The 27450-nt window shown below is 43.5% G+C and overlaps 2 protein-coding genes across 2 annotated transcripts; one reads left to right on the forward strand and one right to left on the reverse strand.

Moving 5' to 3' along the window:
- Positions 1-423: 423 nt before the first annotated feature.
- LOC118927353 (olfactory receptor 1J1-like) lies at positions 424-26430 on the reverse strand. The gene is made up of 2 exons (XM_036915414.2): positions 25940-26430; positions 424-1366 (listed from the first exon to the last, which is right to left on the reverse strand). The coding sequence occupies exons 1-2, from the start codon at positions 26428-26430 to the stop codon at positions 424-426; spliced, it is 1434 nt and encodes a 477-aa protein (XP_036771309.2).
- LOC118927330 (olfactory receptor 1J4-like) lies at positions 13993-22455 on the forward strand. Its single transcript, XM_036915393.2, has 2 exons — positions 13993-14486; positions 21510-22455. Exons 1-2 carry the CDS (start codon positions 13993-13995, stop codon positions 22453-22455), a joined length of 1440 nt encoding a protein of 479 aa, XP_036771288.2.
- Positions 26431-27450: the final 1020 nt, after the last annotated feature.

The raw sequence follows: 27450 nt of genomic DNA on the forward strand, positions 1-27450 counted from the left end.
TTTAGCATGTTCTCCCTGGAAGTTCTAGAAAAGCTCAGGGTCCCTGGATGCCTGGGTGCTTGGGTGAAGGAGGAGCCACATCACCATGAAAGTGGAAAATTCCTTAGAAATGCAGGTGTGACAGGCCACATACATTATATGACAACTTTAAAATTGGGGGAAAGGCCAGCCCTGGGGGCTCCCATGTGGTGATACCAGCCAGAGTGACAGGGCATCTTCAAAGTAATTTCTAATCTTATTATCCAGTCCTATAAAGCCAGTCCCATTATATTATTCTCCCTAACAGGTGCAAGAATAATGTCAGTAAAGCGTTTCTGAGTGACAGCTGTGGAAGGAAGACAAATAAGCTATGTTTAAAATAATTTGCATTAACATGTAATGAGGAAATAAGAGCATACAGGTGTTTTAAAAGAACAGTAAGTATCAGTTGGTAGAATATGTCTTCTTACTCAAGAGTTTTCTCAAGGCTGCCTTCATGTCCCTGTTCCTCAGGCTGTAGATGAAGGGGTTCAGCATGGGGGTCACCACCGTGTACATCACTGAAGCAATGATGTTCTTGCCATTGGTGGTGCTCGATGGAGGAAGAAAATATAGACCAATAATTGCCCCGTAGTAGAGAGCCACTACTGAGAGGTGTGATCCACAGGTGGACAAGGCTTTGCAGATGCCCCTGGTAGAGGGAGTCCGGAGGATGGTGGCCCCAATACGGCCATAAGAAACCAGGATGCATAAGAATGGAAGCAGAATGGCCGTTAATCCCACAGTAAAGATTACCAAGTGGTTGAGGGAGGTGTCTGAGCAGGACAATTTGAGCAGGGCAGCAAGGTCACAGAAGAAGTGGGGGATAGTGTGGTCAGCACAGAAGGACAGCCGGGCTAGAAGGAGGGTGTGCAAAAGAGCACAAACACATGCAATGACCCATGACCCAGCCACCAGCATGACACAAATGCTCTGACTCATGATGGTGGTATAATGCAGAGGGTAACAGATGGCCACACACCTGTCATAGGCCATTGATGTGATCAGGAAACTGTTCAAATCAGCAAACAGTATGAAAAAATATGTCTGTGAAATGCACCCTGCATAGGGGATGGCCTTGTACTTCGTCTGTATGTTTATCAGCATCCTAGGAACGGTGACAGATGAGAAAGTAATATCAGTGAGGGCCAGGTGGCTGAGGAAGAAGTACATGGGGGTGTGGAGGTGCGAGTCCAGCCTGATGAGCAGGATGATGAGCAGGTTCCCCAGCACGGTGGTCAGGTACATGCCCAGGAACAGGGTGAAGAGCACGCCCTGCTGCTCCGGGGGGACGGGGAGCCCCAGGAGGAGGAACTCGGACACGCTGCTCTGGTTCTCAGGTCTCATGCTGGTATATCAGCTGGAGGGGCTGGTGAGGAAAGGTGAAGGGAATGTCTCAGGATTTTAAAAAAGTGACCATTGTGACATAGCATCCTAGAGATATTCTTTTGTTTTAGGTAATGTCTTCATATTTTCTTACAGTTGGTGCATATTTTGCTGGATAAATGTAGAAAAACATAGGTTTAGGTACACACCCACTTTCTCAATCTGATGCCAGTTACTATATATGATAACACTAACTGTTTAATGTTTATTAAATGTAGTCCTTATGCACTGCTCGAATAGCTTTACATATAGGAACAGATTCAATAGTCTTACGTATCTGAGCTGGGTATGCACTGTCATTTCTTCTTTTCAGGTGAGACAGCTGAAGCAGACGGTCTCACAGTCACTGAGGGAAGAGGACACACTGAAATTTGGACCCAGAATTTTGCCTCCAGAGTTTACTCTCTGGAAGTAGAACAAATTACTTGACATCAGAAATCTCATTGCCCTTCCTAATGCTGTGTGTAATCATCTGTTTAATTATGCATCCTCTTCTCTACACACTCCATGATTATTTCTAATGTGTTCATTGGCTGTAGACCCAGAATCTATCATAGACAATGAATGAATACACAGTATAAATTTGTCATCAAATAGAAGATGTCACATCCAGTTAAATTAATCATGGCAGCCTCTTTAAGAACCTTTCATCAGACCTTGTTTAAGACTCAGACTTAAACCTAATAATCCTTGTGTTATTTAGTTGCCATAGGGCATCAAAGAAGTACAATGTAACAGCAGAACATAATTTTTAAAAGGAATTCTAATCTTTTCCATGTCTTTAAGTCTCTAACCTGTAAGAAATTTATTTTCTAACTCAAATCAATATTTATCAAAATATCTATACATTTTTAAAAGAAGGTAAAAATTCACTATAATATTTCAAAGCTTATTACAAAGTTATATTGATTATAACAAATAATGTATTTTTGCAAAGATAAATCAATAAAACAATGGAGAAAAATGGCCTAGAAATGGACATGTTTATAACAAGGACTTGGCGTCACTATCCCTTTGTCAAGCTGATTCAGAGGGCAACCGTGGGCCACCCATCCTGGTTCCCCCACCAGCAACTGGGTGTGACTATGAACCAGTTAATTCCAGTAGATGAAAATTCATGTCAAAAGATAACTTTCAGTACCTATAGCAAAGTAGCCTACTGGCTCCCTACAATGTCTGAAACCAGATACCAAATCAGAATATTTATGAATCCTTTACCATTGGGTTTCCCAGAAACAGGTGAAAGATAGTTTGCTACTTAGTCCCAGAGGCAGAAGGCTTTCTGCAAGGATTCCAGCACCTTGGACCCAGCCCTGCCCCGAAGACTTCATGGCTTGTGGAAAATCAGTGATGGAGCCCTCTAATTTTCTTGAGAGTCTTCAGATTGTCTGGGTCAGTTTTCGTGGGTGGGGGGCATGCAGAACTTTGCCTGTGTAGTGTGACTTCCAGAACAGCACTGTGCCTTCCCTATCCCTACCCAAAACAGCACCTGCAATAGGCTGCTGGTATGGAAATTCTTTCAGCAAGAGAAAAAGACTTTAAGGTCCCAACTATAGATTAAGTTTAAAACCGAATATCCTTGGGAGAGAGAGCCCTATGCCAGCACTCTGAGATGGAATGGCTGGTCCCTGTTCACAGGCAGGGACCAGGTTTGGATGGCAGAACGAGGGTGTTGACCTCCTCAGACAAATGAGGAAGACAGAGGGCTGGGGATTACAGGCAGAATGAAAGCAGAGGCTGCAGACACAGAGAACAAATGTGCTGTCTTTGCATTTTGGCTAAGATGACTACTGTAGGGCTAGAAGTAGACACATCGTCAATAAAATCTGATTGAGCAATAATTTGCACCAGGTGCTTTTCAAATACTGTTCACTTCTTCCCACAACCGTTTAACATAGGCATCCTGAGCCTCATTTTAGAGAGAACTCTGGCACTCAGTGAGGAAACTTGCCCAGTGTCATATAGCACTAGCATCGGGTGAGCCTGGGGTTTGATCCCAGGTCCATCTGCCTTCAAAGACTGTATCCTTACTATAGTTCGTGCCTTCAACTATATCCTCAAGTAACATAGTATTTTCTGCCTGAGAGCAGTCCAGAATTTTAGGAAGTATATCAGGAAGTTCAAGGATGAATGAAAATGTATAGTTTGAAGATATGCACCTAAATGGAACGTCCATAATAATGATAACAGTAAATTATATTAACAATCATTCACTGATCTGTATTTAATGTGTGGGTAATGCAGGGCAGCTGCTGGGACACGTACTTTATATCATAGCAGCCTAACAGGACCACAAAAAAAGGCATTATTCTCATTTCACCAGTTGGAAACGGGCTTTGAGAATGTAAGTAATTGACCTGAAATCCGTCAGCATAAAAATGATGGGCGGATCATTCAATCCCAGATTTATCTGATTTCACACCCATGTTCCTTATCACCATGCTATATTGCCTCCGGCAGAGCATTATTTGATGAAAAAGGGACATCTGCATATGTGCTCCTCATTACAGAGAAGATGGGATGGATAATTTCCCCCCAGCCTTTGGATGGACGTGTTGTCTCAGATATTAACCAGATGATCAGAAGTGAATAGAGAGGCCAGGATACCAGCTACCAGCTTTGCAAAGACAGCTGCTCATAAAGTGAATTTCTCATGCTCCTGGACAAAAGCAAGCCAGGCCCTAGTCAATGTTAGACTCTAATTTCTATCAATAAGGTAAAGATTTAGGCAGCTGTGGTACAATCCGTTGCAAGTCATATCATGTAGCCAGTAACATGAGGTCATGAAAATCTTACAATTTTTGAAGGAACATAATATGAAAATTATATATAGACATGTTTACAATTATTTGCAAACATAATGCAGATTATATTACGTTATTTTTTTAATTTTTTATTTTGGTATTGTTAATGTACAATTACTTAAATAACATTATGGTTACTAGACTCCTGCTATTATCAAGTCCCCACCATGTACCCCATTACAGTCACTGTCCATCAGCGTATTATGTTATTATTTTTAAACCTGGAAGATTTTGCTCACAGCTTGGATGCATGCTAGATACTCAGCAAAACTGTGCAAGAGAGAACATTTTCCTAGAGATGAGAGTACAAACCCAAAGGAATTCTAATATGTCCATCTAAGCTATTTGAGATGACACAAAAAATTATAGAAGTGCTTAGAACAAGTGTATCTATCTGCAAGATTCTCTAGTAGATCATTTACACACACACACACATGTTTATTGCTAAGTACTGACCTTACCTAGCTCAGGAGTGATAAAGTCAAATACTGTCAGCTCCAGGGAATGAACTAATTTTCCTTTTCTCTCCAAACATCTTAGATCTGCGACAGGGAAAAAAGTCAAAAGCTCAGCCTTCAAGTGGGGAGGAAGTACACATGCTCTCTTTTCTACCAGATCGATTTTTACCAGCCATGTTGGGACTCAGGGGATCAAGACCATAAATTATGGGCAGGGACAATTTGGGAGTAATTACTGCATTTCCCTTATCCATTCTCAGTGGAGATGTGCCTTTGTCAGATACTAAAGATAGTCAATTCCTTTGGGAATATAAATGAGGACTCACTATTTGCAGATTGATTTATTAAGGAATTTTTCACATCTATGAGCTCATTTAACTCACCCAGTAATTCTTGAGGTAGATAGTATTTTTTTCCCATTTTATTGCACTTGAGAGCACCTCAAAGGAAAATGGCCAAATGAGAATTGAAATCCAAATACATTAACTTCAGACCTAAAGCCTGGTTCTATGACAGCGTGATGCCTCCCTTGTAATGGTGGGCCCTGTATCCAAACGGGCTTCTCTCTTCCCAATCTGGAACTAGGGGAAGAGTTGTTACCTTTCCCTGGGGAATAAATTCACCAAGGGAAGTTGGGCTTCTGTTTCTCAGAAACAGAGACTTTTTTCTTCCTATAGAGACACCTGAAAGTATGCAGGTTTTTTTTTGAGGGGGAGGCAGGGTTAATTGAGTCACGTAATAGTTGGTACATCCACAGGGCCCCAAATATATTCTTTAACCATAAGAATGAATGTGACAGAAACCTACCTTTAGAAACCTACTCCATTCAGATTGGCAAAAACAGGGAATAAACACAGAATCAAGTGGAGGATATAGCATTTTATTCATTACTTTTTTTCAAGAATTCATTCACTTATTCATACAAGTATTGCATAACTACTAGGTGGCAGGAATTTTCTGAGGTACTGTGAGTACTGATTTGAAAAGACTGTTTTTTCCTCTAAAGGAGCCCCAACCTAGGGAGCTGGAGAGGCAAAACCATGTGTGCCAAATGCTGTGATGAGGGCGAGTGCCGAGGGCTGTGCAAACACAGGGAAGGTGCATCCAACCCAGATTTAAGGCGTCATGCAAGGTGGGCTTTAGGAAGGTACAAGAAAGTAGAGCCCCAAGATAACCTGAACAAGGAAAGGGTGATGTGGACCATGTAGAGGCAGAGCACTTGGAAGGCAGAAACACAGAGGAACGGGAACAGACCTGGAGTGAAGGAAGGACGACAAATTTGGGGAACTATTACAGGGAAAACAAGAATGGCTGAAATGTACCCTTCAGCAGGGGAGGGGGTTCAGGATGAGGCCAGAGAAAGTCACAGGAATGAACCACGGAGAGGCTTGGAAGCTATGCTGGAAAATTTGCATTGTATCCAAAAGGATGGGGAGAACCACAGAAAGATGTGATCGGAAGATTAAGAGGGTCATGCTAAAAGCTATCACTCTAGGTGAAGAGTGGATAATGGGCATGTGTGTGCAGAGGGTGGAGGGAGGGCAGGGCAAGGATGGGTGATGGGATGCAAGACCAGAAGCAAGAGGACTGGTTGGGAAGTGGTCACAGCTAGTCAGGCAGGAGATTACGGAGGTCTGTCTAAGAGCCGGTGGAGCCGGAGAGAACCGCATGGATTTCAGTCTCCTTCAGAGTCGATCTAAAGGAGGTGGTAGTTTTGATGTGAGCTGAATTTTGATAAGACTATTGGAAAATGAGAAAAATAAAGGAATTAAAAACCTCTCTAAATTGGTGGCTTGTTTTGCTGCATACTGAGACAGAAGACACAGGAGGAGGAACACATCTGAGGAGCTTGTAATACACTGAGTGTGAAGTACCTGTGGGCACTACAAGGAGGGTCAGGAAAGGCAGGTGATAGAGATGGAAATTCATGGACCACCAGGCGAAGAGGATGACACTGCCTTAAAAGAAATGAGATGGATAAGGAAAACGTTCGGCACAGCCGTCAAGGTCAGCAAACTGCTTTTTCCTCTGGTTGGCAGAGTCAGCAGATCCCCCCCAGCTCCCTCCCCACCTCCTCCGGGCTCCTCCTTTGCCCTGCACACACCAAAATGCCACATATCAAAATAAATAAATTTCTCCCTTTGCTTGTGCTCAGGGCTCAGACCCTGGGGGATCACTCACTTCTGGGCCCGCCGGTGTAAAAGTAAAACCTCAACACTCCAAGACCTCCAGTGCCTCGGGGGTTCTTCCATCGGCGATCCAGTCCAGGTTTTCCAGTTTTTCCTTAACAAGATGAATAAGAAAAGTTGAGAAAAGAGGACAAGAATGGAGAGGAGAGAAAGAGGGGGATGAAGGGGGAGGGAAGGGAAGGGAACAGACCACAGGGAACACTGACAACTAAGGAAATGACAGAAAGTGTGTCCCCCAAAGACATCAAAGAACAACTAGAGACACAGAAGAAAAAATAGGAAAATGTGAGACCAAGGGAGCTGAGAGACAAGAAGGTTAAGTGTTGAAATCCACCCACTGAATTTAGTGATTAGGAGGATTTTGTTGACGTCACCGGGAGCAGTATCAGTGAGTGGTGGGAACAGAATCTAGACTACAGGGATTGAGGAATAACTGGAAGACATGGAAGGGCAGAAGGCGGCTAGTTGGCCTGAGCCAAGACTGAAGCTTAGCTAGATGGGTGGGGTGGTGCAGCCAACAAGCACTGACACTAGCAAACAGCTGATAGCTCACTGCTCTATGGGGCCTCAGCCTTTCTAAATGTATATGCAGAGAGAGAAGAAAGCAAGATCTTTGATTTATCCCTGAATTTTTATCCCTTAGCATTGGGCACGTAGAGATCCACTTAAAGAATGCTCCCTGAATCATAGTGAAGGTAAGAATGTTGTTTCCAAATAGTTAACAGTAGAAAATCACTATAAGATTATAGAAGACAGATTAGCTTGCATTCCTCCAGAAGTCAACTCAGAAGTAAGAATTAAGGGCAAGTAGTTTATTTGGGGATAAAAGGAAACAGCAATAGGAGAGTAGGGAAGTAGGCAGGGAAAGTAAGGCTATACATGCAGGACATATATCAACAAAATTACCCTGTAATGGAAACTAATTTCACGGGAGAAACACTAGAATCCAACACAACTCAGATTTTTCCACACTAGGGATGAGTGAGCTGGCGTATTTATGTACCAACTCCTGTCTGTATATAACTATAACTGAGGACTGGTGGGGGTGGTTGTGGGGATGGAGGGTGTTGATTTTCTAGCACTGTTGACCTGCTACATTATTGGCAGATTGGGTGTCAGTGGCCAGAGAAAGCCCTAAAAGAAATAAGAACACTGGTAATTGAGGTTCTATCTAGAATACATTGAAATAGAAGGTAAACAGCTGAGTGGGGAATAGACAGTCTCCTACATTTGCTCCTGACACTGTTCAGGTCCATTCACATCTTGCTATGGAACCCTTAGGATGTGGCCTTAGGTGTGAGCTGAGGAAGAGACATCAGGCAACATACTTGTGAGACAGGGACCATGGGCTTAGACAGAGTAGGGTGAGGGCCTCTGGAAAAAACAAAGCAAGATAATCCATTGCGGGCCTTGCTTTGGCCTGCTGGGGGACCCAGCTTATTTTTCTGACTTTACCCAGGTGCCACTTTTCTTCCTCCAGCCCTAATCAAGTGATTTGCCACCTGGGCAATTTAACAAGCAAACCCAAAACAAACAGGAAGGATTCCATCTTGAAATTAAGATTGCATTTTAAAACCCAATTAGTTAAAAAGTAAGTTTCTTAACATACCCTTTAACAAACAGACAATAACTCAGCCCACCTTGGGAGCAAAGTAGGCAGTCTTGATTGATATGCTATCAGGAAACTGCTATCCTGGGAGGAAATCAGAGCAGTAAATTTCTTGTTAATAACCAGGAAGACTAATAAGAAAGTTAATGTATCTTCAAATATAAACATTTTGGGACCATTAGCAGGTGTACATCCCTAGCCCTTTGTCTTTCAACCACCTATAAAACCCCTAGACAACGCACCACCCCGGGATTCTCTTGTCCCCTCCTGCTATAAGCCAAGAGCTCTGTCCTCTCGCTTTATCTCTAAATAAAAAGCACTCACTTGCTCTGCTACCTTGAGTGTTTGCGAAGTTCATTCTTCAACTCTGCGAACAAAAACCCCAGCATCACTTGGATGATATGAGGGTTCAGGCCCCTTGCTTCTGAAATTTACTTTTATCTCCAGACTTACTGCTACTACTTTTAAAGCTTAATGCCAAATTTGCTGTTGTGTCTACCTGACCTTATGAGTTTCTGCGCCTGGCAATGCCCAGCTCCAGTCCCCTGGAGACCTCTGGTTGGGCACTCAGCTTCTACTAAGGCCCAGTAGCTTGCCAGCAACTCCTGGCTCCAGAAACACTGCATCACAAAACTTTTAGTAGAATTTGCCAGAGGTTCCACATGGTGCCATTATCTACCATGTATACCCCCAGCATGTGGGTTCTTCTGATTTAGATGATACAGTCAGTAGGGGTCTCATCCCATAGCCCAAATCAGCCAGAGACCTCTATTGCTCTCACTCCTACCTCAAACCAGCTGCCTATCAAGTCATCTGATGGACTGGTCAGAGCAGAACTCCTGGTGTTGTATGCACTGTCTCCAAAATCAGAAGAGGTCTACAGAGCTCTGTGAGAAATGCAATCACTTGTCTTTTGCTTTCCAGGTGGAGTCCTGCCTTGCACCCATCCAACTGTGAGCTCCTCTGTGACCTCTCCCATGCTGTCTGCCACAGGTCTTTTTTTCTGTTCACAGCATCAGGTCTTAACCCAAGGTGTCTCTTCCCTACTCACTGTCCACATCCACCACACACACCTTTGTCCGGGCCTTGCAGTCTGCTCCTATTTGTACTGCTTGCTTACATAGTTTCCTGCATCCACTATCTGAGCTCCCTACACCCTGTCATCAGGTCTTTTTTTCTGTTCAGTCTGCTTACTTGACTCACCATGAGCTTCCCTCCCACTGCACCAAGGGTCTGGTGTGTCCCTCCCAGGAAATCCAGAGTCCGTAGACAGTCTAGCTTAGAGCCCATGTTGCTTTTGATAAGCTGCTACTTGGCCAATATTCTGGTAGTTTTCTTCTCTGGCTCTTGCCTAGAATGTTGTTGGACTTCTACAATTCTGAACTGATTGTACCCCAAGTCCCTCTGCTGCAAGGCACACGAGCCTGGGGCAGCAATACACGATCATCACCGTTAGAAAGAAGCTGCCCAGGTACCGGTGGTGGTAAATCCAGATATCAGAAAGGCCAAAATAAACTCTCAAAAATTGTTATCTCAGGGTCTACGTACTTCTTTGTTTGTCCTACATATTTACATTTAAGAATCACTAGTGCCCCAATAAGTGATTGTTTTCTTCTAAAGGTCCATTTCAAAGAACTTGAAGCTTTAGGTTTAGGGCCAAATTTTGAGTCAGTTTTTCTGGAATGTATGTGTCAACATGTTTTCCTGTTTGCAAGTTTTCTTTCTTTGTGGGTTATTTTTTGACTGTTTCTCCTTCCGTCGTTCTTTTTTTTTCTTCTTTCTTGATAACTATTTTTATTTGATGTAACCAAACCTGTTTGTCAAGAAGGCAACAAAACATCAGAACAAGTGGTCATTCTCCCTTTGCATTTCCTAATGAGCATCAGAGAGAAGAGACACAGTCCTGTCTTTTGGGTCACCTGTGGGTGGGGCCTAGTAAGATCCCTTTGAGTGGGATGTGGGTCTACCCGAATTCTCAGAGGCCATCCAGTCATTTGGACCTTCCTGTCTGGACTTAAACTCTCTGGAGTTTATCTTAAGCAAAAGTGTGATTAAGGCTGGGAGAGCAGAGTCTGGAACAGAGAGGAGACTGAGGGCGTCTTGAGAGCCCTTCTCTCTGGACTTGTTCTCTGAGGTCTCCAGCACAAACATCCCTCCCAGAGGACATCTTTCCTAAGGGGAATCAAGGGGTAAACTGGGCAACTAATGCAGGTTGGATGGATGTTTCTACCTGGAAATGACAAGTTCCGCTCCCTACCCGCTAGAGCTCTCTCCGGGTCACCCTCTTCAGTTCACAGATGTGGGGCTGGCAGACAGGACGACGACTGCGGCTTGTGTTCCTTTTGATGCCCAAGGAATGCCTAGGACCTTGGAGGCTGAGCTGGAGGCCCCATAAAGAGACTCTCAGGACACATTTACCCACAAAGCACTGGATCGTAAATGCAGTCAAGGTCAGTACTGGGGATGGAATGGGTATTGTTTTTCAGCAATGTACCGGTTTTTATATGGGGATAGAAAAGGGAGAATCGGAAAGCTGATTTTGCCATGGGGGAGAAGAGAGAGTGAGAAAAGAGAGTGAGAGAGGGTGGGGGGAAGGAACAGAGGCACGAAGTGACGGAAGCAGGGAGATACAGGGGTGGGGAGATTGCAAGCAGAGGGAAGGAAGGAGGAAATGAGAGGGAGAAAGACTAAGTGAAGGGACAGACAGGAAGAGACCAACAGCAAAACAAGAGAGAAAGTGAACCAAGAAAGAAAGACAGATGCAGGAAGCAGAGCCTTTCAGGAGGAATGTCCATTGGCTTTAGATCCTGACATCGTCCAGGTGCTCAGTGTAGGAGGCGGGTGTTAGGGCACCATTGTGTTTAAAGTCAAACGCTTCCAATGAGACAGTCATCGCATTTCCCAATGTGTTAGGTAGAAATAAGCTCTGGGAAGCTACGGCTTTGTTTTGTTGTATTCAAGGTGGGAGCTGAGAAAGGACGCATGGATTTTGTTGCAGACTGGTACCCAGACAACCAGAAGCTTTGGATATACCAGAAATCTTTACAATATTGGTGTATCAGTTTCCTATTCCTGCTCTAACAAGTTATCCACAAACACAGTGGCTTAAAAAAATACAGATTATTATGATGCTCTAAGGGAAAATCTGTTTCCTGGCCTTTCCCAGTTTCTAGAGGCCACTTGCCTCCCTTACTTTAGCTTGAGGCCTCCTCCCCCTTCTATGCCAGCAACATAACATCTTAAAATCTCTCAGTGCCTGACTTCCTCTGCCCTCTTCTACACTTAAGGACACCTGTTACTACACTGGGGGTACCCAGATAACCCAGGATAATCTCATCTTAAAGTCAGCTGATCAGCAACCCTAATTCCATCTGCACATTGATTCACCTTGTCACGTATCATACCACAGCCATCGGTTCTGAGCATTAGGAAGTGGACCTCTTCAGGGGTTTTTATTTCTGCTCATCACTGCCACGTAGCAGTGGTGTTTTCAGATGGCAAGAACACCAAGAGGGAGATAAAAACTTGGGAGACACCTAAAAATCTCACTTCTTTGGCATCTTTTGAAAACAGGCCTCATTTTTAATTATGAGATGTGATGCTGCAGAGGGAGGAAAGGAAACGTATTTAAAAAAACATATTTGGCTGGGCATAGAAGCTACAGGGCATAAATATGCAAAGAAATAAAAAGCTAACCATTTCAAACAATAAGGCTTCTCTCTCACTTACCAACTTTACATTTCCCTGTATGGCCCCGGAAGATGACTGGTTAGCCAGAGACGGGTAAGATTCCTCAAGGGAGGAACAACCTAAGACAGGCACAGTCGCAGGGGGGCCATCAGGTGAGAAATTGGGGATCAACAGAGGTGAGGCTTAGAACCTCACCCCCCCTGTTCTGAGAGAAATCTTCTGCATACGTGGATGTTTTATTGCCCTTGTCTAGCTTGGATTAACACTTAGTCTACAGGCACACACTTGATCATCTACATTTGCTCTCTTACAACACTAAACTATGTTTTCTCCTTTATCTTGTATCTACCTACCACTTCAGCATTTTATTAAAAAGAATAATAATAAAGAGAGAAATGTGGTATCCACATATAAATCAAGTATAAAAATCAAATGAGTATTCATATTTGAACTGACTGTTTATAGTTCATAATGCATGAGCAAAACCGAAGGTTTCTGTGATGGCTGCCCTTGTACTGTTCACCATGTAAGAACTTATTCACTATGTAAGAATTTGTTCTCCATCTAAGAACTTGTTTGTTATGCCTCAGAAGATTGGAGACTGACGAAAATTAGGCTTGGGGTGGATTAATGATTGTGCATTGAGCATTGACTCCCCTATACAGAATTTTATTGTTGTTAACAACCATTTGATCAATAAATATGAGAGATGCCCTCACAAAAAAAAAAAAAAAAGTATACACTTCCAATGGTAAAATAATAAGTAACCGGGATGTAATGAATATAGTCAAGGTATTGTAACAGCTTGGTATGGTGATAGCTGGTACCTAGAAGTGTCATGTATATAAATGTTGAATCACTATGTTGTACACCTGAAACTAATGTAATGTAATACTGTGTGTCAACTACCCTTCAATAAAAAAATAATTATCTACAAAAAACAAACAAACAAAAAAAAACATATTTCTATATAAGATGTTGCACTGTCACTTAGCCATCTATATGCTGACAGTAGAAAATACACTATAAATAAATTTGCATAATATGCTTTCTGGGAGTCAGACTAGCCTTTGCTTTCTCACCGTGACGTGGGCTTCCAGGAAACCCACAGACACCAAGGGGGTAGAGTCTAAATGACATCACATGGAAATGTGTCTTTCCAGGGAAGTTGAAAGAGAGAAGTTCGGAAGGATAAGAGGTGGGGGTGAGCCGGAAATGGTGGACGTGTAGGAGAGAGACAGATCTTTCAGGTTCTCTAGGCCACATTAAGGTTCTACTTCATCTTGAGCCCCATGGGAATCCTTTGAGTGTTTTTAAATAGGGGAAGTCATCTAGGTTTTAAAGAAATACAGGTTTTAAAAAAACTTCTCTCTTTGGCTGCTGTAGGAAAAATGTGTGAATACAATCCAGAGTTTCTTAACGGCTTGCTACTGAACTGAAATAGACGAAATGTGTGTCTACAATGACATGATACACATATTCAGTGATGAGTGCATTGTACCAGTACAATATTATTCTTTGCATCCTTTTATTTGAAAAGTCCACCTCCCATCTGAAATTTAATAATGGGTGTTGAAGTCAAATCTTCCAAAAATTGCTGTGCCATGGTTGATGATCTGGGATACTCACCACAGAGCATTCTTGGGGCGGAAATGAACCTAATTGACAATTTTTCTGATTCCTTTACATGCCAACATATAAGGAACATACAAGAAGCAGGTTAAGTTTCCCACTTTCCAAAATTAAACACATATTTTTCTTAGGGCTACTAAACAGGATTATTTCAGAGTCCTTCATATTCTCAACCATTCTTCATTTCCAGAAGAGGAAAGAACACTATGAGGCCTGGGAACCAGAGCAGCGTGTCCGAGTTCCTCCTCCTGGGGCTCCCCGTCCCCCCGGAGCAGCAGGGCATGCTCTTCGCCCTGTTCCTGGGCATGTACCTGACAACGGTGCTGGGGAACCTGCTCATCATCCTGCTCATCAGGCTGGACTCACGCCTCCACACCCCCATGTACTTCTTCCTCAGCCACCTGGCCTTCACTGACGTCTCTTTCTCCTCTGTCACCGTCCCAAAGATGCTGATGGACATTCAGACTAAGTACAAATCTATCCCCTATGTAGGGTGTATTTCACAGGTATACTTTTTCATATTTTTTACTGACCTGGACAGCTTCCTTATTACATCAATGGCATATGACCGCTATGTAGCCATATGCCACCCTCTTCACTACACCACCATCATGAGGGAAGAGCTGTGTGCCTTACTAGTGGCTGTATCCTGGGTCCTGTCCTGTGCTAACTCCCTCTGTCACACCCTCCTCCTCACCCGGTTATCCTTCTGTGCTGCAAACACTGTCCCCCATTTCTTCTGCGACCCTGCTGCCTTGCTCAAACTGTCCTGCTCAGACACCTTCCTCAATGAGCTGGTCATGTTCACAGTAGGCATGGTGGTCATTACCCTGCCATTCATATGTATCCTGGTATCTTACGGCTACATTGGGGCCACCGTCCTGAAAGTTCCTTCTACCAAGGGGATCTGCAAAGCATTGTCCACATGTGGCTCCCACCTCTCGGTGGTGTCTCTGTATTATGGGGCGATAGTTGGGCAGTACCTTTTCCCAACAATAGGCAATGTCATTGACAAGGACATCATTGTGGCTCTCATGTACATGGTGGTCACCCCCATGCTGAACCCCTTCATCTACAGCCTGAGGAACAGGGACATGAAAGGGGCCTTTGGGAAACTCCTCACTAGAGTGACAGTTTTCTCACGGTGATATCTGTGCCTTTTATTTAAATCAGAACCTCATTTTGGTTGATCTTGTGTATTTGATTTTCCATTTGAGTATGTCTCAAAACTTTAATGTCTCCAAGCCCTAAGACAAAAGATGCCATGTTGGGTGTACTTGGTAAATACCTGTTGACCAGAATTCTATTATTAACAGTGCTCTCCTTTATAAATAACTTTTGATCAGTAAATGTTAAGTTTTAATTTCTTAGTTCTGCAATTTGAGGCATAAATAATACAGTAACACACAGTTTGCTTATCCGTTACCTGAGGAGATCTTTGGAAACCCTTATACTTTGGGCCCATAATCTCAGGATTTAACACCTGGTAATCTAAAGGATTACCTATAGGATTCACTACACACTTATGCAGACTAAATGGGTTTTCTTTTAATTTTTACGGGTCTGCTTCAAAGAACTCAAACTACTTGGCACTTAGCCTAGAGGAAACACAGTAATTTCTGGCCATGGTGTAAAATGTTACAGCAGCTCTAAAGCTGAAGGTCCTGGAAAAGATCAAGACTCTCTGGGATTCCTCCTTGCCGACACTGTGGTGAGCCCCCATACACAGTCATGACGTAAGCATGCTTCTTGCTGTCCTTTGTAAACATAACCACATTATAGTGCATACTCTTTGAAAGTGCCATTGCTTTCCTACAAATGCCACTCCAGATTCATCACTGACTGTCTTTCATGGGCATCCTGCCTTCCCAAATGAGGAATGAAAAGCAATGCTTCCACACTTTAGTGTGCATACAAATAAAACATAGATGTCTGGAATCTACCACCATGAAACTGGATTCAGTATATCTGGGACAGAACCCCCAAATTTGCCTTTCTCACTAGCGTCCACATGACCCTGATGCTGCAGATCTGTGAACTACAGTGCGAAGGGCACTGGTGTAAAGAATCTGATCATGGATGTTGGGGGATGCACGTTGATAACACCTCACATGAATTCTGGTGGGTAGAGTGAAACAAGAGAATGCTTAAATGATTTTAGTAGTAGAGAAATCTGTGGTTCATGTTGATATTTTCTGATTCGTTCTGGCTGCAGCAAATTCCTTTTCTCAACCTCTTAATATAAGAGGTTTTTCTCTCAGGTATCCTATTTTTTATTTTTCCTACATCATGTGAAAAGATCATATATTTCTACATCTCAGATACTAAACATCATGCTTTGTGTCATCACACCAGACTAAATGTTCAATGAATATGAAACCTAAACTTTGAAATAAAAGTTACATCTTATGTCCATTGGTTGCTTCCTGTTTCCATTAAGCCTTGTGGGATTTCAGGGCAACTTGTCACTTTGCTCATGTCACTCAAAAATGGTTTTAACTAACAAGTATTTCACAGTATAGCGCACAATCAAATGTACACATTTGTTATAAAGCACAAGTTGATTTCAGAGTAGCTGTACCTCCACAAAGGGACATTTGAGTTCCTGACAGGACACTGTACAATTTTATGTTCTAGGATGTCATTTGCGGCTGGGAGTCCTCATTTACCTCACCGTGTTTCTTGACGTAGCCCATAAAATAGCATTTGTCTATAATCCAGTCCATAGTATTGTTACTACGGGCATCAGGTTTTTAAATCTTTGTCTTTTCATCTACTTTTTTTTTTGCATTTGCCTACTCAAAATGCAATATGTTTACCCAACTGTATAGATAAATATAAGACTAATTAGTAGGGAACCAGCAACTGGAGTGGCATTTAAAGTTATGGTGCCCTGAACTCTAGGCTCTTTGGGGTGTGAAGATGCAAATCAAAGCATTTTGAAGGAGCCTGTTGTTTGATACATGTGCAGCATATCACAGCAGCAACTTTCCTTCATTATTCACTTATTTCATTCAAATTTTGACTTAGGCAACAGGTGAATAAAAACAATCCAGCTTTGTTGCCTCCTTCCACAGAGTTCAACCTGGAATTTCATTCTTCTTGTATTTTATGGGCATTTTCAGTTACCCTCTCTTTTCAAAAGAGTGAGCCACAGGCACCGTGGACCCGGAACAAGGGAGCCCAGGAACATTGCTGCTTTTGGAGATATTAAAGCAGCCTTGACAAGAGAAGATTTTAAGGCACAATGGAATCTTTAGGAAAGTTTCACAGTGAACCTTTCTGTTCATTCAATAAGAGATTGATTAAAACTTAAAATTGTTTAACAGATTGCTGTATTGATATTGTATGTATTCTATATATGGTTATGCATCGAAGTAGAAATGAAAATATTACTACAATAAATTATTATAGGAAAAGGAAGCTATAAAGTGCTGCATAAACTAAATCCCACTTATGTAAACTGCATATTTTACAAATAAAAAAAACCATTTCAGAAGGATAAAAAAATGGAAGGGCCAATTATTTTGATTTTATCCTTTGTTTTCATGTCTATATTATGTGGATTTCCATTATGAAGCATAATTAATTTTATAAGCAGCAAACCAAAAAGGAATTTCCACTGGGGAGAAAAGTCCACCTTTGCATCCCACACTACGACCTAACTAGGGGAAACACGCATCTGGTAGGGAAGGGTCTGGAGGAGGGCTCTCCTCATGTCCTTTGGGCTCACTTTCACAGGGCATCCACTCCGATGTTCCTCCCCAGGACAGGTGTCCACCCTGAGAGCCACCTGCCCCAGAAGGACCAGGCCCTGGACCTCATGAACGAGCATCTGTGGAGCACCTGGGGTGTGCATCTTAAATGAGCTCCCCCAGTGATTCTGCTCAACTTCAAAGTTTAGGGACCACTGCCCTGGGGCATCTGTCCTGGAGGGAGTAAGAAAACTGAGCAATTACTGTATGTGTAATGCATGTGTCTAAGGAGGAGCATGTGCTCTGTCCCCTTGGGTCCTCTCCCTGGTGGGGACAGTGGAGTCTTCACATCTCCATTTCTGAAGCTGGTTAACTGAGGCAAGTCCCAGGCTCATGACTTTTCTCTCTGATGTCAGTGAGAGGTTTAGGGCTAGAGAAGTCCTAGGCTCAATCTGTCCTCTGCATGACCTACAGAGAAGCTGAGAAACCAGTCTATATTCCTGGGAATGAGATGACTTAAGCACAAAGTTTGAAGTAGACCTGGGTATCCTTCATCAGGAGGAGATGTGTGTGTGTGTGTGTGTGTACACAGGTGCTCATCACTTCTTGTGCTCTTGCTGAAGTCACTTTTTACTACCAGCTCCTAAAGACAGGGATTTACTACAGTTTCCACTGGCCTTTAACCCTGAGCCTTGGGAGATTGGGAGATGAGGCATCGAGTCAGCTGGCTGCGTTAATTAGGGGCACAAACCCTAATCCAGGCTGGGTGCCCCATGCCATCATTCAAGCTCTGGGTGTCAGAACGTGTGCTTGCTCGGCGCATGCAGTGTCAACCAGCCCTCTCTGGGCTGCTCTCCTGAGTCCCTGACACAGAGTCCCTGAGTCCCTCCCCTTGCACAGTGCTGCTGCTTTTTCTCCTGAAAGTATATTTGAAAGACAACTTCAATCCAGAGAGCTTTGGTGCCTCTTCTCTTGTATGAGCACCTAACTACAGCTGCTTGTTAGAATCTGATCAACAATTTCCTGCCTGCAATCCCTAGAGTAGTCCACACCTTCATCAGAGGTATCAAACCTTGGGCCCAGGGAAGATCTCCTCCCCCAGTTACATTTGCCTGGGTTCCACTGAAGATAAGACACCGAGTTCCTTCTCAATAGATCTTTGCATTTTATAGTTAACGGAAACAATGTCATCTCATACAGGACACCTGCTGGGAATGAGGTGTTTTACATACACTAGCTTATTCAAATCTTATTATGATTCAGGGACTATTATCCCCATTCTACAGAGGAAACCAGAGGCTCCAAGAGGTGCCACACCTTGCCCGAGGACAGATCTCACGAGTGTTGGAGAAGAGATTCGAAGCTGTCCTGTCTGGCTCCCAAGCCCAGGCTTTGCCTTCTATAGTCCACAGCCCCCCTGTCAATGAGCTATCAGTCACCAGGAAGCAGTGGCTGAGGTATGACTGACCAGAAGGTTGGATGTGGTGGAGAGTCTGTATATGGTCCATATATAAGGCTTATGTGGAGAAAATGAAGAGGTATGGTCAAATTGGGTCCAGGGGTTTTTGTTAAAGACCTAAATCTCAGACTAGATAAGTTTACACATGCGGGAAGGGGTAATCCTTTTTGTGAAGCATGAGAGAAACCAGAGAGAGTGGAGAAAAGGAGGGAGAGGTCCAGAACGCTGGGTGTTGGAGTCCTCGTTCGCTACCAGGCAGGGTGTGGTGGCACCTGCCTGAGCTCCAGTGTCATCATGACTGTCCAAGGCCTTTGCCTCCATCACATTGTAGCCCCACCATGAAGTGGCCTTGTGGCACCTGATCTCTCCTATCTGCCTGTCGAGAGCACTGAACAGTCGGGAAGGGAGAAATAAAGATGGCTCCGTGAAGTGGAGGGCAGGAAACTAACATTAATTGGTGCCGCCTCTCTGCAGTGGCACTCCACTAATGTAATCTTATTAATATTCCCAGTTTTCTCATGACCGAGGCTCATAGTCTTATCTCCAGTTTAGAAATGAGAAAATTGAGGCTCAGACAAACTGGCCCTCTTGTCCAGAACTCATAAATATGAAGTGGTATTGCCAGAATTTGAATCTACTTCTAATTGTAATGCTTTTCCCAACACACCAAACAGCCCCTGGACATGGGGCTCTATCCTTAAGGTCACAGCCAGGAGCCACAAAATGCCTGAGTGAGCAGGCACAGACTGCAAACCTGGGCCAGGCTTATGTGCACGTGCTGCTTTCTGGTCTGTCCAGAGCCCTGTTGTGTTGGCTGCTCTTCTGTAAGTTTAAAAAGGAGGGTGGTGATATCATATGGAATAGGAATGTGCTCCACTTACCAGCTTAAAGAAGCAATCGACTAAGCCTACCATTAACCTGGCTAGAGCTCTTCTGAATCTTTCTTGATTAAGAGGTAGTATATTGAAGTCTTAAGCCCTCACTTACTTACTGTATGTAGGCATTTGACACGGATTTTTTTTTGGCTTTAAGGGAACTTTTAAATTTAGATACAGTGAGATCATAAACTTCCTACTTGCCTTACAGGATTTGGTACTTAGGCTTTAGAATATTTTAATAGATAGAAAGGTGCTGCTGGGGGAGGACACCAATAGATTTTGTAAGATACAACAGTTTACAGGGAGATCTCTATGTATCTGGAATTTTTGTGGGGCTGGTTAATTTATCAAGATGTAGTTCAGGAAGCCAGGAGCCCATAAGGCAGGGGAGGGGGCGCATATCATGGCCTTTCTCTCTGACCTCTTTTTTTTTCTATTATTAATGTACAATTACATGAGCAGTATTATGTTTACTAGACTCCCCCTACTATCAAGTCCCCCCCACATACCCCATTACAGTCACTGTCCATCAGTGTAGTAAGATGCTATAGAGTCACTACTTGTCTTCTCTGTGCTATACTGCCTTCCCCATGCCACCTCCCTCCGCCCCCGGCTATGTTATGTGTGCTAATCATAATGCCCCATTTTCTCCCTTATCCCTCTCTTCCCACCCAACTTCCCCAGTTCCTTTCCCTTTGGTAACTGTTAGTCCCTTCTTGGTTTCTGTGATTCTGCTGCTGTTTTGCTCTTTCAATTGTTTTCTTTGTTCTTATACTCCACATAAGTGAAATCATTTGGTACTTGTCTTTCTCTGCCTGGCTTATTTCACTGAGCATAATACCCTCTAGCTCCACCCATGTTGTTGCAAATGGTAGGATTTGTTTTCTTCTTATGGCTGAGTAATACTCCATTGTTCTCTCTGACCTCTTTTGATAACAGTTCTTTCTTTCCTGGATTGTGGGTTTTCATGGTGTCATGAGAGCTCAGTGAATCAGGAGGAGACTGGAGTGTAATTTTAAAAAGCCTGATAAACGTGATTACTATTAATAAATACATAACTGCCAGTAATATTTTTTTACTTTTTAAAGTGGTGGTATTGCAAGACTGAGCTCTGCAAAACTCTGGGTTTTATCGACAGTTATATTTATCTTCTCTTTGACTTTTACACATAATGGGAACTTTGGCTGCTTATTTCTGATCCACTTCCCCTTGAGTAAATGCTGACGTTTCCTCCCTGTACTTTACTTATTAATGGATTTTGAAGTCAGATTTCAAAATTTCAGTATGTTACAATTTGAAGGTCAAGCCTTAAGACTGTTTTTAAACATACACAAACAGAAGAGGAATTAAAGAAATTTTAGTTTAATACCCCTCTGCTAAGTCAGTGACTTTCTCTTTACTGACTAGACATTTCTGCAAATTATGACTCAGGGGCTGTCTCTCCCTACATGGTGGAAAAATGCCAACTGAGCCAATTCCTCTACTAAATCAGACTCTCTTTGGTTTGCAAATGCTCTCATTTACATGAGAATCCCACCCACCATGAAGGTTTTTTGCAGCAAGATGGTAAGGCAGACAGACATTGGCATATTCACCAGTAGAAAGGATCTCATTTTTATCTGCCTGCTGCAAGTCAAGATTTGTTGGTTTGTGTTTCTTTCTCTCCCCTTCACCCCCAGCAGACAGAAGAGCTGCATGAGGCCTGGGAACCAGAGCAGCGTGTCCGAGTTCCTCCTCCTGGGGCTCCCCATCCCCCCGGAGCAGCAGGGCGTGCTCTTCGCCCTGTTCCTGGGCATGTACCTGACCACGGTGCTGGGGAACCTGCTCATCATCCTGCTCATCAGGCTGGACTCGCACCTCCACACCCCCATGTACTTCTTCCTCAGCCACCTGGCCCTCACTGATGTCTCCTTCACATCTGTCACTGTTCCTAAGATGTTAATGAGCATGCAAACTCAGGATCAATCCATGCCCTATGCAGAGTGCATAACACAAACATATTTTTTCATATTTTTTACTGATCTGGACAATTTCCTTCTCACCTCAATGGCCTATGACAGGTATGTGGCCATCTGTCACCCCCTCCACTACTCCACCATCATGAGAGAGGGGCTGTGCATCTTCCTAGTAGCTGGATCCTGGACCCTCTCCTGTGCCAGTGCCCTCTCTCACACCCTCTTCCTGGCCCAGCTGTCCTTTTGTGCTGACAACACCATTCCCCATTTCTTCTGTGACCTTGCTGCCCTGCTAAAGCTCTCCTGCTCAGACACCTCCCTCAATGAGCTGGTCATTTTCACAGTAGGTGTGGCAGTTATTACTATACCACTAATATGCATCTTGATCTCTTATGGCCACATTGGGGCCACCATCCTGAAGGTTCCATCTACCAAGAGGATCTGCAAGGCCTTGTCGACCTGTGGCTCCCACCTCTCCGTGGTGTCTCTGTACTATGGAACAATTATCGGGCTGTATTTTCTCCCCTCATCCGGCACCTCCAGTGACAAGGACATAATTGCGTCTATGATGTACACAGTGGTCACCCCACTGCTGAACCCTTTCATTTATAGCTTAAGGAACAGGGACATGAAGGACGCCCTGGAGAAACTCTTCAGCAGGGCAACTGTCTTGTCTCAATGACGTCTACTCATCTTTATGATGATGCAAGTACTCACATAACTTCAGATGCTAGATGCCTAATCTTGAGCCCAGCCTGGAGTAAGTGCTTGGTAAACATCTGACAACTTTGAGTTGCATTCTCTTATAGTTATTCTGTCTTTTCCCTGTAATTCTTTAGTATAGATTGTAAATTCTGAGTTGATATTATTGATTATTGCTCCTGTCTATTAGGTTGAGAAATTACATAGCTAGTGGAACATGTGTGTCTCCTGTTTATTTCTTGGGAATTTTTTAGTTCTTTTTATTGAACAGCTTTATTGAGGCATAATTGGTGTATAAACATTGGATATACTTAGAGTGAACAACTTGATGTTTTGATATGTATATACTGTGAAATGACCACAACAGTCAAGCTAGTTAATATATCCATCACCTTCAAACAGTTACCGTTTTATTTGATTTTTGTGTGTGTGGGGAGAAGACTTAATTTGCAATCCTGTCATTTCCAACAACACGGATGGACCTAGGAGGTATTATGCTTGGTGAAATAAGTCAGATGATTTGATTTACATGTGGAATCTAAAAAATAAATAAAACAATGAACAAGCAAATAAAACAGAAATAGACTCATAAATACAGAACAAACTTGGGGTTGCCATAGGGGAGAGGGAGGGGGGATGGGCGAGATGATGGCTGAAGAAGATAAGGGGGTGCAAACTTCTAGTTATAAAATAATTAGTCGGGGGATGAAAGTACAGCACAGGGAATATAGTCAATAATATTGTAATGTCTTTGTATGCTGACAGATGGTAACTATGCTTATTGTGGTGAGCATTTAGTAATGTATATAATGGTCAAATCACTATGCTGTATACCTGAAACCAATATAATATTGTGTATTAGCTGCATTTCAATTTCTAAAAATCTTAAGGAACTGAGGAAACAAATTTATGATCACCTGCTTTTTAAAAAAGTGTTCCAAACAAGAGGAAGGCAAACACCCTAAGAGGGCAAGGGGCACCAGCAATCGTCATCACCCACCCCAACCAATCCCAAAAGCACATCCTACTCACATCACCCTATCAAAATGCAAAGACTTATAAATAATTTGTGCTCCAGTATGAATCATTTGAATGTCAACATCACATTAACCCTATCTGAAATGAGTCACCTTACAGGAATAGAAGTTTGAGTATAGGGCCTGGGAATGGGTGTACTAGCATGTATCAAGGGAGGAGCTAGTTTGGAGCTTTGAATATAGTGGTAGCTATTTTGGCCAGGTGGGACCTAAGAATGTTGGCTACCTACTCAACTGTAATAGGCAACAGTGTCCCTGTGTGCGCCCGGTGACTAATTGCTGACCGCTGCACAGCCAAGCTGGGGGAAACCAAAATGGACACCCAGGCTCACCTAGTTTGCTCGATGGCTGTGGGAAAGAACTTCAATCCAGCCCTAAACAGGGTTCAGACACGACCCATGCTCTTAATGGATTAAGGTTCCCTAAGTGTCAGGATGGAGAAACTAGGGAAGCCGCCATGTAAAGAAGGTGGGGTTGGCTGGGCCAGTTTGAGCGGCAGGTTGAGGATCTCACAGGGGACATGGGCTACAGGGAGAGTGTGAGGGTGTCTCCAGAGGTGTCACATCTCATCAGCTGTGTCATCAGGGGCCTCAGAACTTTACCGGGGCATCCTCTCCTGAAAAAGCTGATTATGAGAGTTCGAGGGTATTTTCTCACCAGTTCAAAGGACAAAAGAAAGCTAGAGGCCAGTGGCTCAGAGGACACTGTGTGTGGCACATAGTCTGTGGAAGAACAGATGTCAACAGGGTGAGGGGAGGGTGGACAGATCCTAGGGGTGCACCGGCTCCAGCTCCAGCTCCGATTCTATGAGCAGGCCCTCTTCACCCCATCCAAGGACTCAGAGCGTGCATCTGGAGAGGACATTTAGAGAGAAGCACAGAAGTTCCAGCCCAGGTCATCAAACCAACGAACTCTTGAGTACTAACTTGAGGTGTGCCACTCAAAATGATCCACATCTGTACTCAACAAATGCTGAAGCCTGGGACAGTTCGATCCCATGAAAGATGCTCAATAATCATAGGGATAATGAAACATTTTAAGGCAGATTGGGCATGAGAAATAAATGCGATGGGGAGGGGCGTCTAGGCAGCAGTGGACACTTTGTCACACTAGATGAAAGGAATCAAAATTCTACAGCCCTTTTATTTTAAGAATAATATTTTTAATATAGCTAAGATTTTTGGAGGCAGAAGATAACATATATGCCTATAAGCATAATTTTTTTTCCCTAGTTCTGCAACTAATTTAAGCTGTGGATGCCCCTTTTAGATCTGAAGGTGAATAAGGAAAGAGGGTTGCAGTAACAATGACAACTGAATATTCCTAACGGGAGAAGAGGCAGCACAAGGTGCTCTGATGCGAAATCTTGGCAATCCATGGGAAGTGAGGCAACCAGCATGCAAATCTAAACGCTGAATTTCAATCTCCTGATGGGGACCTCTACTTATTCTGCATTTCCTGAAATGTAGGCTCCGTCCTCCATTTCTTTTGTCTTAACCTCTATTTATCACTATAAACAAGACCGATGCCCCCCAATGTTTTGTGGTTGGCAAATTAATAACCTAGAATGAAAGGGTCATGAAAGCTGGGACTTTGTGTTGCTCACTGCTACATCCCAGGCACTTTTACAGCTCGTAGAACATAGTACGTGTCTGATATTTATTTGTTGAATGAATGAATCTCAGAGAAAAGATTTTTTTGACTTTTTGAGTTGGGGAGGGATGAAAGTGACACCACCAATAATAATAATAATAGCAGTCATTTATTGCAAACCTAGCATGACTAGCCACTCTACCAGATGCATTTTGGTTTATCTCAGTTAATCCTCCAAAACATCTTCTTTATAGATGAGAAGGCTAAGGTTCGGAGAGGTTAGGTAACAGGACTACAATCTCATGGCTAGTGTGTGGCAGACCCGAAGCTGAAGGTATGTTTGTCTGACACATGCCTATGTCTTTTCATTAGAAGTTGCCTATCACTCTATCTAAGAGGAACAAAGTTCTGCTGCTGAGGAGCCTATTAATGGCCTCCTTCATGTCCTTGTTCCTGAGGCTGTAGATAAAGGGGTTCAACATGGGGGTGACCACGGTGTACATCACAGCTGCTGCAATGTCCTTCTCTGCCGAGGTAGCAGAGGGGGGACACAGGTAGGCACTGAAGAGGGTCCCATAGAACACGCAGACAACACAGACATGAGAACTGCAGGTGGAAAAGGCCTTGCCCCTACCGCCAGGAGTTCGGACCCTCAGGATGGCCCCTACAATGTGGATGTAGGAGACGACAATGCAAATAAAGGGGACGATGAGGACAGTGCCTCCTAAGGCAAACACCATCAGCTCGTTGATGTGGGTGTCAGAGCATGACAGCTTCAGGACAGGCGTTATGTCACAGAAGAAGTGAGCAATTTCCCCGACAACACAGAAGGACAACCGAGCCACGAGTAGTGTGTGAGTCAGGGCAACAATGTGGGTGAGGGCCCAGCACAGGGCAAGCAGCAGGACGCAGACGCGGGGGCTCATGACTGTGGGGTAGTGGAGAGGGTGGCAAATGGCCACATAGCGGTCATAGGCCATCACAGCTAGGAAGAAGCTGTCCAGATCACCAAACATCAGAAAGAAATACATCTGTGCAAGGCACCCAGCATAGGAGATGGTGTGATGCTCAGTGTGCACGTTTACCAGCATCTTGGGAACTGTGGAGGATGTCAAACCCATGTCAACGAAAGACAGGTTGGCCAAAAAGAAGTACATGGGGGTGTGGAGCTGTGGGTCAGAGCTGATGGCCAGGATGATGAGCAGGTTCCCAGTCAAGGTGACAAGGTACATACACAGGAAAATTCTGAAGAACAACTGTTGTTGCTCTGGTAATGCAGATACTCCTCGGAGGAAAAATTCAGAGATGCTGGATTGGTTCTCCATGACTCTGCAGCATCTGGGAGCTGGAAGCACAGGTAGAATGCTAGATTTCTTCTAGAACTTTACATGTGCTGATCCCCAAATCTTTCAGCTCCCAAATCTCCCTTTAAATTACCATCCCCAATCCTGGCTTCTCCTCTAATCTGACCCCATTTCCTTCCTCTTTCTTCTTCTTAGGAATCTTACGGATTTTTCCTTTCCTCTCTCTTTCCCTCTGGCCAATCTTTATGCCAAAGGCAGTCTTCCAAGGAGGCTCTGGGCATGTTTAGTGCTGGCATGACCGAGCCTTACCAGGGCTACAGACCCGTATCAGGTTCATAACTGCAGTAGCAAGGACACGGGAATAGGCTGAGGAGGGCTGAATCTTACATTCTCTTGGTAGTCCCTGAATCCATACAAAATTCTTTTTAAAACTCTCACAGTATCTCATGTAGAGCAAAGGGCCTATGAAAGACTCATGAGTCTTTATTTCCTTATCATTTCTTCTGAAATATGAAATACAGAGTTCTGCATTTTTTCCCTGTGTTTGAGTTTTTGTCCTTGACCTCATCATCCTGTAGCTACATTTACTAGCCATGGGTTATGTGTCAGGCTCTCTGCTAAGCCCTTCATTCAAGTTGTCTCCCTTAATCCTTAAACAACACTTGGAAGCAGAGGTCATTACTCTTCCCATTGTACAGAGAAGAAAACGGAGGCCAAAGATGTTTTGAGTCATTTGCACAAGGACCCACAGCTCATAAATATTTGAGACAGGATTCAAACCCATAGCCCTGGACACCTGAGATTGTATCACCAATCAACACACAAAGATTTTCTATCACCACATTTATATTCTCAGTATTCCCAGTTTAATATATTCAGTCTCATTTGCCCTTCCTATCTTGCATACTTGTCTTTTATAGAGGAACCAAGAAGTTTAAGCACTAGACAGAAGCAGAGCATCTTCTGGCCCGAGGTCCCCAAACATCATAAGCAAGGGAGACACTTGTTAGAAACACAGAATCCTCGGACCTACTGAGTTAA

The sequence above is a fragment of the Manis pentadactyla genome, chromosome 3, assembly GCF_030020395.1.
Source record: "Manis pentadactyla isolate mManPen7 chromosome 3, mManPen7.hap1, whole genome shotgun sequence".
Taxonomy (NCBI): Eukaryota; Metazoa; Chordata; class Mammalia; order Pholidota; family Manidae; genus Manis; species Manis pentadactyla.

Excerpts from the sequence above, each read along its gene's own strand:
- LOC118927353 (XM_036915414.2), bottom strand. The coding sequence starts at position 26,430 with ATGGAGAACCAATCCAGCATCTCTGAATTTTTCCTCCGAGGAGTATCT. Across the intron at positions 1,367-25,939 it reads ACACTACTCGTGGCTCGGTT|CATGAGACCTGAGAACCAGA; the intron begins GTCCTTCTGTGT and ends CTGATATACCAG.
- LOC118927330 (XM_036915393.2), top strand. The coding sequence starts at position 13,993 with ATGAGGCCTGGGAACCAGAGCAGCGTGTCCGAGTTCCTCCTCCTGGGG. Across the intron at positions 14,487-21,509 it reads CACACCCTCCTCCTCACCCG|CTGCATGAGGCCTGGGAACC; the intron begins GTTATCCTTCTG and ends CAGACAGAAGAG.